This window comes from Lichenostomus cassidix, chromosome 3, assembly GCF_008360975.1.
Source record: "Lichenostomus cassidix isolate B80296 chromosome 3, HeHo_3.0, whole genome shotgun sequence".
NCBI classification, from domain to species: domain Eukaryota; kingdom Metazoa; phylum Chordata; class Aves; order Passeriformes; family Meliphagidae; genus Lichenostomus; species Lichenostomus cassidix.
Genome location: NC_139483.1, coordinates 54,815,186 through 54,827,649, shown reverse-complemented (window position 1 = coordinate 54,827,649; position 12,464 = coordinate 54,815,186). Strand labels below are relative to the sequence as shown.

General features: G+C 39.1%; 1 protein-coding gene across 1 annotated transcript in view; it reads left to right on the top strand.

Annotated features, from left to right (window-relative positions):
- Positions 1–492: 492 nt before the first annotated feature.
- Positions 493–12,464, top strand: part of CCDC170 (coiled-coil domain containing 170) — a 35,475-nt gene continuing 23,503 nt past the window's right edge. Inside the window, 4 exon segments of the mRNA XM_085055831.1 lie at positions 493–713; positions 4,166–4,214; positions 7,573–7,704; positions 10,682–10,938. Coding sequence (XP_084911957.1) covers positions 4,179–4,214; positions 7,573–7,704; positions 10,682–10,938 — 425 coding nt within the window. The 5' untranslated portion in view covers positions 493–713; positions 4,166–4,178.

Below are 12,464 nucleotides of genomic sequence, written 5' to 3'. Positions count from 1 at the left end.
GGCATCGGGCACACAGGGACAAAGACCAAAAAAAAAAAAAAAAAAAAAAAGTAACATAAGTCAGCATTCCTGAGAAAGGTGAGGTACATTTTGACTTGTGAGTACAGAAAAGGTGCACGATGGCACTGTCCCCAGAGGCTGATTAAACAGCTCACAGGGTATTCAGAGAAAATGATGTGCAGCCCAAATACATCCACAGGTCTAACCTTTTACTGCAGCCTTCAGTCCCTCTCTTCCCATGTTTATCCACTTTATCTGGATGAAAGGTGAGGAGGAAGAGGAGGAGGTGCTCTTTCAGCTGGAGGCAGCTTAGCAGTCACCAAGGAAGGGTTCTCTCTCCGGGCTGCGGGGTGCTCCTTTGGCAGGTTTGGGGGGGAAGAAAAGCCTGTCTGGGTAACAGAGCTCCTGCTCAAGTGCTATCTGCTCCGCTCGCCTCTTGATTTTTTTTTTTTTTTTTTTTTGGAGGAAAAATACGAGCAAATTTTCTCAGGCAATGTTTATTTGAAGTGAAAACAACCAAACCAACAACCCCCTGCGTCGCTTTTGATCATCCCCCTGCGAAGGCCGTTCGCTTGCAGCCACCGAGCACTGTCCCCTTCCCCGCCCAGGGCCCCTGCGCTGTCCCCGCTCGCCCTTGCCGGACGCGTTGCCAGGGGCGCGGCTGCGGCCAGAGCGGCTGCAGGGCTGGCGGGCAGCGGCGCGGCGGAACCGCGGTAACCGGGCACGGGGCAAGGCGGAAAGGGCCCAGGGGCTTGGTTTGGGTAGGGCTTGGGGTTTTTTGGCAGTTGCCCCATTAGGGGATAAACCCCTGACTTTGGAAAAAAATGCCCCTTCCTTCCCTCCCCTCGCTTTATCCATAGTTTCTGTCGGTGTTGCTCTAGAGGCTGACTCAGGCTGGCTGTAACCCCCTTGCAAGTCATCTTTGCAACACTCAACTTAATCTCGCCTTTAAACAGCCCCCCCCCGGAAAAAACCCAACCCAAAAAACAAAGCCTCCAAAACAACAAACAAAATAAAAACCAACCCAACAAAAAACTGAAAGAAACAGAAACTCCCAACCCCAAAGCAGAGCTCCTGCAGGTGCAGAGCTGCCCCCGGTGGTCCTGCGTGGTGCAGTTGAAGCCCCATGAACTTCAGCTGATTATTATAGCTTATCTGTACAAGTTCAAGGCCAAAAAGATTTTTCTTACTAAGTGCTGCAGAAGGGAGTAGCTTTTGCGGAGCAGGAATTTGTAGTTATCTAAGAAATTCTTCTTTGCATCTCTTCTTCCTTTGAAACTGGTTTGCTGGCTTTGATGTGAATTTAAGGGAGACACTTGAGGATATTGCTTAGAAGGATCAAACCGTTGTACTGAAGTTATATTAGGAAGCTTGTAGCAGTTATGTGTTCCAAAGGATAAACACTTTATTTGTGTGTGGACAATTAATTATGTCCTGAATAGCTGACAATCAATTTTGTAATGAAGCTTTATTGTTCCGAGACAAAAAAGCCCCAGAATTGTGGTAGTCTGCAGTGGTAAAAACAACAGCCATTATAATAAATACAACTGTCATGACCCAATTACAAAATTTTTGTTAGCACTGCTTAGTGACAGAGTTGACAGCAACCTGCTCCACATTCTAACCAACCTGCAGTCAACTACTTTGTGACTGTTGATTTTGGGGCTCAAAAACATGCTAGGAATTATATATTTATAAAATGTGAGTTACAACTGGTAAATCAAAGCACAGCACTGATCAGTCTTTAATTGTGTATGTACCAACACACTAGAGTGTTTCTGAAATATTTGCATTTTGTTGACTGCAGTAAAGTATAGTATGCATTGTAGGAAAATCGGCACTGCGTGAGGGTATGATTTTAAATCTACCATTTAAGTTGTTACAGAAGTTATTTATCTCTATTCAGCACTGATACAATAAAAGCAGTAGAACAAGTTTGTACAAATCCCTGCATAAGCACTGAATTTTTTCTTAGCAATTACCCTTTTTATTGTTTTGGAAATAAACAAAGCAGCTCCTTGTTAATCATTTTGGAAAAGCTGTGAGAGAAAGTGTCAGGGGAGCTCCAAATTCCTTAATTTGTCCATACAAACAAAAGATGAAGCAAACCAGAAAGCATATTAAGTAATATTTAGAGTAGGTGATGTGTCTCTCTAATTGCCTTGAGATGACTGCTGTCTTTCATCACATTAAATGCATTTATTACATTTAGATGTGAAGTCACCTCATCCTAACAGAAAAACAAAAGATGAAAATGCTTTAACTGCTGCTTGTAGTAGTTGCAGCGGGTAAGACTGAAATTTTGATTGTAATGAAGCTTTCATTTGGACTCATTAATCAAGCTTGAAATTGGCCTCTTCAGCAGATGAATACCAGGAGTGATTTTTATCTTTTCAGTAATACCTTTCAATGATAACTGCAAAGGGAGGAGGGTAGAACTGAGCAGTACCCTTCTAAAAGGAATTTAGAAAATCTCTTTCGTAATTTATTTGAGCTTCTGGGAACACTTAATTTAGTTCTACATGTTTCTGGAACATTTTTGATGCAGAAAACCTCCACAGGAATATAAAAATAACCAAAAACATACTGCAAGCAATGAGTTGGGCCTAGTTACAAGGAGGAATCAGCAAGGGCAAACAGGACTTTACTGAGTGGGAAGTAATCAAGAGTATTTGGGTATTTCTGGCACTTTTTAATGTTCATGAGCAAGTGACAGAACTGAAATGGTTGTGAAATATTACTTGCAAATTTTTATTTATGTTAATATATCATTATCAATATATTTTGGGATCCCTGACAGTCAAATGGAGTAAAGTATTATCTACAAAGAAGACCAAACTCTACAAACAAAATGGTTAATTTGTGAATCCTTTTTTCCCCTCCTCCCAGAGTGATTCCAGCTGGGGTGTTGGCCTCTTCCAAGTGACTAGTGACAGGGCAACAGGACACAGTCTTAAGTGGATCCAAGGGAAGTTTAGGTTGGACATTAGGAGGAATTTCTCTACAGAAAGGGTGGTTAGACATTGAAATGGGCTGCCCAGGGAGGTGGTGGAGTCACTGTCCCTGGAGGTGTTCAAGGAAAGACTGGACGTGGCACCCAGTGCCCTGGTCTAGGTGGTGTTCAGTCACAGGTTGGACTCAATGTTCTCAGAAATCTTTTCCAACATCATTGACTCTGTGATTAATTTTAGTCTGTTTTTGTATGTGTTAACAAAATCTGAGTAACTGTGGAATTGTGTCTGAACCTTCTCATGCTCATGGTTGTGTGTAGCTGTTGTGGCTTTTCTGAGGTGATGTGCATGCTGGCTGCCTGACTAACTGCTGCTACCAAGAAAAGTCTACAGTAGCCAAGTGTGGAAATTTTTCAACTACCCATTCTTTCCAGTATTTCATGTTGGATGTCATCTACTTTCTGGTTGCAGGAAATAATAATAATAATAAATAATAATAATAATAATAAAATAATAATGAACTCTGCTGCTGCATTGTGTCTTCAGAAGTTAGAACAACTTTATGCACATATGCACTCATGAATATTCATTTGTCTTAAGAAAAAACATTGCAGATTTGGGATATCTCATTTTGTCTGTTTTCAGCATGTGAACAGTTATGACACTGGAATTTATAGAACTCATTGAATAGCCCACCAAGTCCAACCAGTGTACAAAGTCCTGTATAAACATGCAGTTAAAAAGGGCCCACTGACTACCTTAACATGTGAGGGGGAAAAAAGGATGGATTTCATTTAAGATAGATCCTGTGTTACCACTTAGATCTTTTTTCCTTTTAAAATATATCAGTGTAGGAGAGATGCAGGACAAAAGGAGAGTTGAAATAAAAACCTTGAGCACCCAGAAAGCAGTGACAAAGGAAGCAATCACTGCATGAAGGCTGACTGTGTAGCTGAACTGGTGAATGTAACCTGGACAAGTCAATGTGAGGGTGTCTATTTTGGTTTGCTGTGTGTTTGAATACTGTGGAGGCCATTTGTAGGCTACCAGAGAAACTTTCCCATGGTGTTCTGCTTTTATTTCCAATTTTGCTGATGGTAACTGATGATGTAGTTTAGTACAGCACATCTGTGAAAAAATGATGTCATGCCATCACATTACAAATCTCTTTAATTTTCGACCTTTCTTCCCTCTTCCTCCCATTTGTTCTGTAGAAGCAAAGGAAGAATGAAGTCAGCAAAGGTTCGTGACTCATCATTTTTGGTATGTCAACCCCAATGTGTTTAGGTACTTTGGGAATGGGAAGAAGAAATCCCTGCTCTGAGTATGGTTTACAGCTTTGCATTGACAAATCACTCAGGGTAGTGATGGGTGCTTAAATGCTTACTGGGGGCTTTCTGTTTCAATAAAGATTTTTTAAAAATGTATGTTTTGGGAAAGGGGTCTTGGCTGTGTGCAGGCAATGGCAGTAGTAGCAGCATTTGCCAGCACTGAAATAAGAATCACAGCAGGAAATCTTTTTGGCAGAAAAAGCTGCCAAAAGCAAGATGGGAGTAAGTGACTGGAATGATTAGCTTATTTCAAAGTACATGGATAGGTGTAAAACTACTGAATGTTGTTGTAGTTTTGTCGTTTCTGAATCAAATGAAGTTTGCCAACTAAACACTGGATTCCAGGGAGATAAAGGTAGTTATTTGGTAAAAAAAATCAAAACAAAAATGGTCAACAATAACAACAATGACCATATATTGTTGATCTTCTAAAGAACATCTATTACTAATAAAACTGAAGTCCAAGTAGATATTGCTCTTAAGTATTGTAAGTATAGGCTTAGCTTTTGTTTAGCATGTGAAGTTAGATGAAAGCTCCATTTTCTTGCAGGTAAGTGGAAAGAGATAAAAAAAATAATAATGTGGATAGGAGTAACACCCAAAACCTAGGTTATTGGAGCTGATCGAATGTTAATATATTAAGACTTCTTCCATCTACTGTCTCTTATTCTTTTAACATGTCATTAGATCTATTTTCCTAAAAAAAATGCATATTAAATGGTATGGATTCCACATTACTCATGAAGCATTACAAATCTGAATTTTTCCAGAGATGGAAAAGTGCCACACCTGCATTACAAATTTTACCCCTATAATAGGGTCATGCTAAGGTGATTGTGTTGTCTGACTAAAGATCAGACTTGTGACTGACTGATGGCAAACCATAGAAGCATAGAAAACTCTTAATATTAAATCATGCACATTCCTTGCTAAAAGAATGATGATAATACCAACTTTCCTAGCGTGGTACTACCACATGTGATTAATTTTTTATTTACTAAGGCACTAGAGGATGCAGAGATCTGCCCCAGTAAATCTCACTAAGATTGTAGGTCAGTGAAACAGGAATTCCCTTTGACTTTTGCACCTGGCTTCATTTAAAATTATTTTAAATTCTTCTGGATGTATAGCTGCATCTTTGAAGAGATCATCATTTAAAAACCTAATTTGTGTGAAAAACACAGATTTTGGAAGTTTCAGCTGTAAAGATGTTACATTGGTTATTGCTGCTGAATGGGGGCTTCTTTCTTCACCTATGCTCTGAAATGTATTTATTTCATCCGTTTTGAGATGTATTCCTTCTTTCTCTAAAGTCATAACTCATGTTTGTTTAGGGAAGAAAAGGAAAAACCTATATTTATACAGTACTGCAAATATAATAACATACATAAACAACATACACAGTATTACTGTTTGCAATCTCCCTCCATCGTTTTTGAGCCCTGGTGTATTACAAAATGAGAAAAATGCCCTCTAGATTAAAGAATTTAATGTGGTTGTGCATGTAAAACAGGTGGAGGGAAGCAAAAGTAAGACAAAAGTAGTGAGGAGATGGCACATGCTTTCCCTTACTCCCTCAGAACAGTGATAAAGTGTTGAGAAAATTAACAGCCCTTTTATCTCCAAGATTATGTGCTGTGTTCTGTGTGGCCATGAGTTTTCTGCATGTGTCAGTCTGGCTTGATGAAAGTGGCAACTCCTTTGTGAAACAGCACAGCTGAGTGTCTTTGAAGGACATGAATGCAATTAAACTTGATGGGTTTAATCTAGTGTCAACTAGCACAGGGAAGGAAGATTAAAGTATAGAGCTGCCAATATTATAGCAACTAATCCAAGGTAATTTATCTTCTGCTACAGTCTAAACGAGTAGTTTTTCCTTATTCCTCAGGGATTTCTCTATGTGTTTCATGGTAAAGGCCTATTTTACTAGATGTTCACATATTTGGAAAGATCTTTGGGTTTTTTTTTTTTTTTTGCTATTTATGATAGGTAGAGGCTGAACTTGTAATTTATCTCAGCCTAGAAACTGATGCTGATGTAGAAAAGCATGAAGAGAAGATATCTCTGTCTCCATTGGAATACCTTTTTCCACTAGCATTCATTAGCTGGGGGTATTTTGCTTTTTGTAATGCATACCCAAATGTATGAGGACTGCAGTTTTGTTTCAGTCCTGTGTGAGAGCTGATGGAATACAAATCTCATGTCTGGTTCTTTGCCATATGGGCTAGTTATGCTGGGAGTTAGTTAAACTTAGTTCTGTTCTGGAGAGGTTACATCTCATCGTTTTATAGTTACTATTGATTGGGAAAAAAAAAAAGTTCTCTCCAATGAAACTCTGTCAAGACTTCAGGTCTGAATTTTCTTCTTGGAAGACTTAAGTAATAAATGCCAAGAAATCCAATGTATTCCTGCTCTACTGTAGAAGAGCAGAACAGCACAAAAAGGAGAAAGCCTACTGTAGAATCTAAAGGGCACAGCTAAAAGGGTTGTGTAAGTGGTGTGAAGGGGACTGTACTAGAAAGACAGAGGCAGTGCTTGCCATGGAATCAGGACTTGAAAAAGAATGAAAGGAAGTCAGTAAGGTGATTGCTGCGGATGAGAAAGCATCACTCAGAAAGCTGAAGTTTTGTCCGAGTGATGGAGCTCAAAAGGACCTTTAACATTAGGACAGGTTAGAAATAAAAGAGCAAATGGCAAGCCAAAAACCGACTTGGAGGACCAGGTACAAGTGTCTGAGTAGGCATGGGCACTTCAACCTGGTGGAGGTGAAATATGCTAGAAATCTGCAAAATCCTTTGTGTCACAGAGAAGATTGATAGCCATTGCTTTTTTTCTTCTGAAATAAAAATGAGCAGATGTGCAGCATAACCAAAGTCTAAAAACCAAAGTGATTCTTTGCATAAGAGACACATGAGGACTCCCTTTGATTAAAGTTTATATGGGCTGAAAGAGTGACTAGATAAGTTTGTAGAAAAGGGACCTTTTGAATGTTACTAAATACATAGAAACTGCTGGAAATAGCCAGAGCTGAAAACAGTGGGAAGTCATAGGATTTTTGAGGGGGAATATCTTACTTTAGCACTGGTGTTGGTGGCTGAACTTGCAGATAAAAGTGGTGACTTGTAGAAAAGTGACTGTTTAACCTAAATTTCAGTAAGTGTGTTTTACTCTGGGAATAACATACTTGGACTAATGCCCTTGAGCAGCTTAATCAAACAAAAAAAGCTCTGAAGCAAAAACGTTCAAGAAATGCAATGTCTAATGGTTTTGTTTTCATGCTGCCTTCACAGGAATCTCATGATCACGTTCTTTTGGATATTCCTGTCAGTAGAGAGCAGATGAATCACTATCGAGCTGCAGCTGAAACTGCTCAAAGTGAACTTGCAGCACTTTCAGTGAAGTATGACTGTGCCCAGTCAGAGGTACATTTAAAAATAATTTCAAATCCTTCTCCAAACCTGAGGATTCTTTGTGATCACTTTATGTAGAGAATAGAAAGCTTGCAGAAAGTCCAAAACTTGCTTTTGCTACAGAACTTTTGGGGTTTTGCTTTTTATAATATACCTGTTTTTAGAATTTCTGTGTGATTATTACTTTGCTTCCTTCTGTGATCAAGAACTGATTATAAGTTTATATTTGAAAGATTAGAAGCAGTCTAGCTGTTTATCCCCATCTAAGTGCAATCCTTTTATATTAAACCTGAAAATTAGTATTTCTAAATTGTGGTTGTGTAGAAGTTCTGATAGATATCCTCCTGTTGTTGCTGGTGAGTTAAGATCTAGCTGCCCCTCTTTACTAATTTCTACTCTTTATTCAAGTTACAGCTCCCCAAATTTGCTTTGCTTTCATCACCAGTGAAATTGTTTTTGTGCTAATGAGGTTGATTGTAGCCAGAGAGGCTGAAGAACACATATACATACTTTTCTACTTTTCCTGCTGTGTAGTTGGTGCTTCTCAGGAGAGGATTTATTACAGTATGGTTTTTAGAGCTTCAGTATATCCACAAGTAATTTTTTTTAACATATAACTGACTAAGTGTGATTTAATCAAAGTCAGCAATGTAGGCTGACTGAAAACATGGTCAGATTTAAAGTGGAGTAAAATTTGCCTTTGGAAGACATGAGATGCTTGCATTTACTTTCATACAGAACTACAGGCATGTCTATTGGCTAGAGTTTAATTTGATCAGTTGATCCCAAAATTACTGCAGGGTTCCCCCTACATTTAACGTTTATGCAGAATTAGTGCTTTAAATTTCAATTTTAAAAAGTCATAGAGAATTTCATGTTCTCATACAAAGAATTTATTACTGGAAATGTTGAATGGCTTTACTGCCAGAATGTCTGACTGATTTATAAGTTCTTAAGACTGTGCTTGCAAAAGCATAGTCAAGAAAGCAGCTGTTCATGCTCTTGTTAATAAAGACCTTCATGACCCAGCTGAGGTCAGAGCCTTGTTCTGCTGAGTGCTCTGTAAAACTCATGATATGGGATTATTCTTGCTTTTTCTGCTATTGGAACTGACCACAAAGACAATGGACAGAGGAAAAAATACCGGATGGGGAGTTGAACCACAGAGAAATTTTAAGGTTGTGAACACTCTAAGATACCATAGCTTGGTCCAGCTGCCAAGCAAAGCAATGCTATTGTTGTTTCAGCCACTCATTTCCTTCCCCACACTGCCCCACCCCTCGTGCCAGCCCAGATGTATGTGTAGTTTTTATGGTGCACTGTTGTGTCGATGCAACTGAAAAATAATTCCTTTTGAGCCGTTTTTTAGCCAGATCAGTTTCCCAGTCTTACTTCACATCCTAACCATATAAATGCTTCTTCTAGCACAAAGAGAAGGGTGGAGTATGGAAATGAAGCCCATGAACTCAGGCGAAAGCCAAGCTGCTTTTCTCAAAGTCAGTGCTGCTTTATGTCAGCTCCACAGTTTCTGATAAACCAGTGCTTGCACATGAAGCATAAGCTTACCAAAGGCTGTGCTGCTGCTGCAAGAGTGATCCTCCTACCTGCCTTCTCAGCGTTAGCCTTTGCTCTGGGATGTGGCCAGCTGCACTTCCTCTTTCTCCTCTGCAAGAGAAGAAGTGCACCCTTTTCTATCAGTTGTTGTTTCAGTTGTTTGTGGGGGAGTCAGACAAACACAGAGCTGGTGTGAGGGAGAGGACAGGTGTGTGTGGCTGGAAAGAGGAGAAGAAGGACCTCTTTTTCCCAAGACAATTGCTGTTCTGTTGGCTCTGAGTATTTCTCTGAGTATCTTTGGTTTGGTCATACTGAAGGGCTCCAACAGAGAAGTGAATTCCCTATTATCCTGGATTGCAGTTTAATGTCTTTAATATTTTTGCCTTAAAATATTTACCACAATTTAAAAGTTCTATCACTCATCATAAAGAGCAGTTAATTTGGTTTCATTATTTGCCTGTTAATTTTATGTAATAGGACAGAAATCCTTCAGGTTGCATCTTGCTGCTTTTGATTGGAATTGTCAGGAAAGCTGAAGCATGCCTTAACACTTCTTGTGACAAAAAAAAGTCCACTTTAAATTATTTGTTCCTAAAAACAAAAGAATCATATGAAAATTTCCTTTGCCTTGTGAGTCTCCCTCAAGTGCAGTCTCCTAGAGAAGCCACTAGCAGGAATAGTTCAATGGAAAATGGTACTTTAACAAAAAGAGAGAGGAAAAACTACTGAATTCCATGAACTCTTGGAAAGCTTTAGCATTATCCTTGTAAGAGGTCTTTAGCATTTGAGGGTGATTTTCTTCCTCCTACCCTTCCTTAAAAGGCTCTCTTGCTGTTTCTGTGCAAATCCAGCTACATTTAATTGGATTATCATACTCAAAAATAACTATTTGTGTAAGATGAGAAGAGGGTGCCTACCACACAATGAACCAAAATTTTATTTGCCTCTGAATATGCGTCAAAAAGTCAAAAGTCTCCACATTCCTACAATGGGATACCTTGCTGTTACAACTCCCTGCAGCTATATAGATTATCTGTGGAATTGTGCACCAGAACTGGAAGCAGGCAGGCAGCTGGCAAAAAAGAGGGAATGGTGATATTAATCCCTTTATGTAATGCAGATACATAAGAGATGTGAGTTAAGGCTGTGCAGCAGAACTTAAGTTAGACTTTTGCTAACTTCTGAATTAGTAAATAAACTTATCTTCCTGTAAGATATTATCTTGAAAAGTTGTATTGTGTTACCCTACAGTAGCTTTTGTTTTTGCAAACCTCTTGCTTTCTCCTAGTCATATGAAAGTAAAATTGTGTCCCTCTACTAAGTCTTGTAGTGATAGACGTGTATTTCTTATCACATTACTAATTTTGTAGTACAGTCATATTATTTCAGCCTGGGCAAACTATTCTTCATTAATTTTCTCCTTTTCTGTCTATAGCTTCTTAAACTCAAGTCCAGCATGATCTCTAAAGAAGCGTCTTTTCAAGAGCTGAAGGCTGAAGCTGAAAGCTATAAGGAAAACAATGCCAGACAAATGTCTCGCCTCCTGTCTTTGCAAACACAAATCCAGGAGATGGAGGAAGAGCTGTGTGTGCTTGCCATGTCCAAAAACCAGGCTGAGCTGACAGCTCAGGAGGCGGAGAAGGAAAATTGGGAGCTGAAGGAGGAGCTTAATGAGAAAAATGACAAACTTAAGTAAGACTCATGTGAGATAGGAAACAATATATGTTTGGGAGGACAGAATGGTGCAGTTGTCAATACAGAAAAATATGTGGGTGGATAGACTTTATTGCAGTTTTGAATTGTTACAGTGCCTTACAAAACTGTTGTGCCTGAGTGTGTGGAAGGTGCTGAAATTTGAATTTTGGTTTGAGTTGTTAGTTCATAAATGGAGGTTTGAGTGTTTTGGACTTTGAAGGTGAAATGCATTAAACTTACAAGATAGCATCCTTTAACTGCACTGTTCTTAGCATAGTGTATCAGAGCACTGATCTGTTAGTTCTACATAATTGCTCATGTTTCGGGTCTGTAGGATGGAGACTCATGGCAAAGTTGATTGGTATGAAAATATTCTGAACTCTAAAATTCCAAAATCAGTGTCAGTCAAATTAATGGACACCTTGTAGACTTTTATAATGGATTTTTCTGCCCATTATCAGGCTAATATTTGTGACTCTATCAATACTGTCAAGTTAAGAGCAAGGTGAGTGTTTACCAGATGCATGTATTTCCCAAATCAGAATTTCACACAGCTCTGCCAGACTTTGTGCATTAAAAGTGAATAATTAAGTCATTTTAAAACTTAGAGAAAACCATTGCAGTGCACTTATAACCATCTGATTTGCCAAAAGCCCTGCCTGGAGAGTGCAGTCTGACATGATGGCTATTAAGAGTCTTTAAAATGCTATTTCTGGTAGGGAAAAAAATAAAGCAAAAGAAAAAAAGGGAAGAAAAATTTCCTATCCTGTTTGCTTGCCTAACTCACTGGGAGAAAAATGCTGGAATATTGTGTTTCATACTCACCTGTCATTATAGTGACACAATAAATTTTATGGGCATAAAGCTCTGCTGTCACTCCCAGATCAGTCCTGTCTGCTCTCTTTGGCCCACAACACTTGTGTAATCAGTTCTGTTTGTGTTGATGCATGGTGATCAGCACCAGGGGTCTGCTCCAAGGCAGAAATGAGCAAAATAAAAAGCTTAATGTCCGCCTCTACCAATCCCAGATCTGTGCACGTGGAGTGTGCCATTGGACTTCTGGCAAAAGGGAAGGGATAAAGGGATAGTGAGTCTGCTCATTTGGAAGGAACAAACATGTTGTATTGGTCATATATGTGCAGTGTTTGCTTTCAAAGCTTGGTAATGCTAGTCCTAATTAGGTGTTAAAAAAACAGTTTTAACTGAAAACCACTAATGAGGGGGAAGAGCAAGCCAGCACACATGAAGTGCATATTTACATTCTATACCTTGGGGATATAGTAAGAAATGTTTGGTGAATTCGGTGATTGGCTTCCAGGATGTGCACCTCTGCTGTTGAAAATGGTGCTTTTCTACTCAACAGGTCTATTGCCATGGTATTTTTAGAGTGTGAACTGTCAAAAGCTTTTTCTTCTTTTTTTCCCTTCCCTTCTCTTTGCTCATTAGTTCTGAAGAGCTAGCAAAACTGTGAAAAAGCTGTATGCTACTTTTTTGTACCTGACTGCCTATTTTCTTGGTGCTCA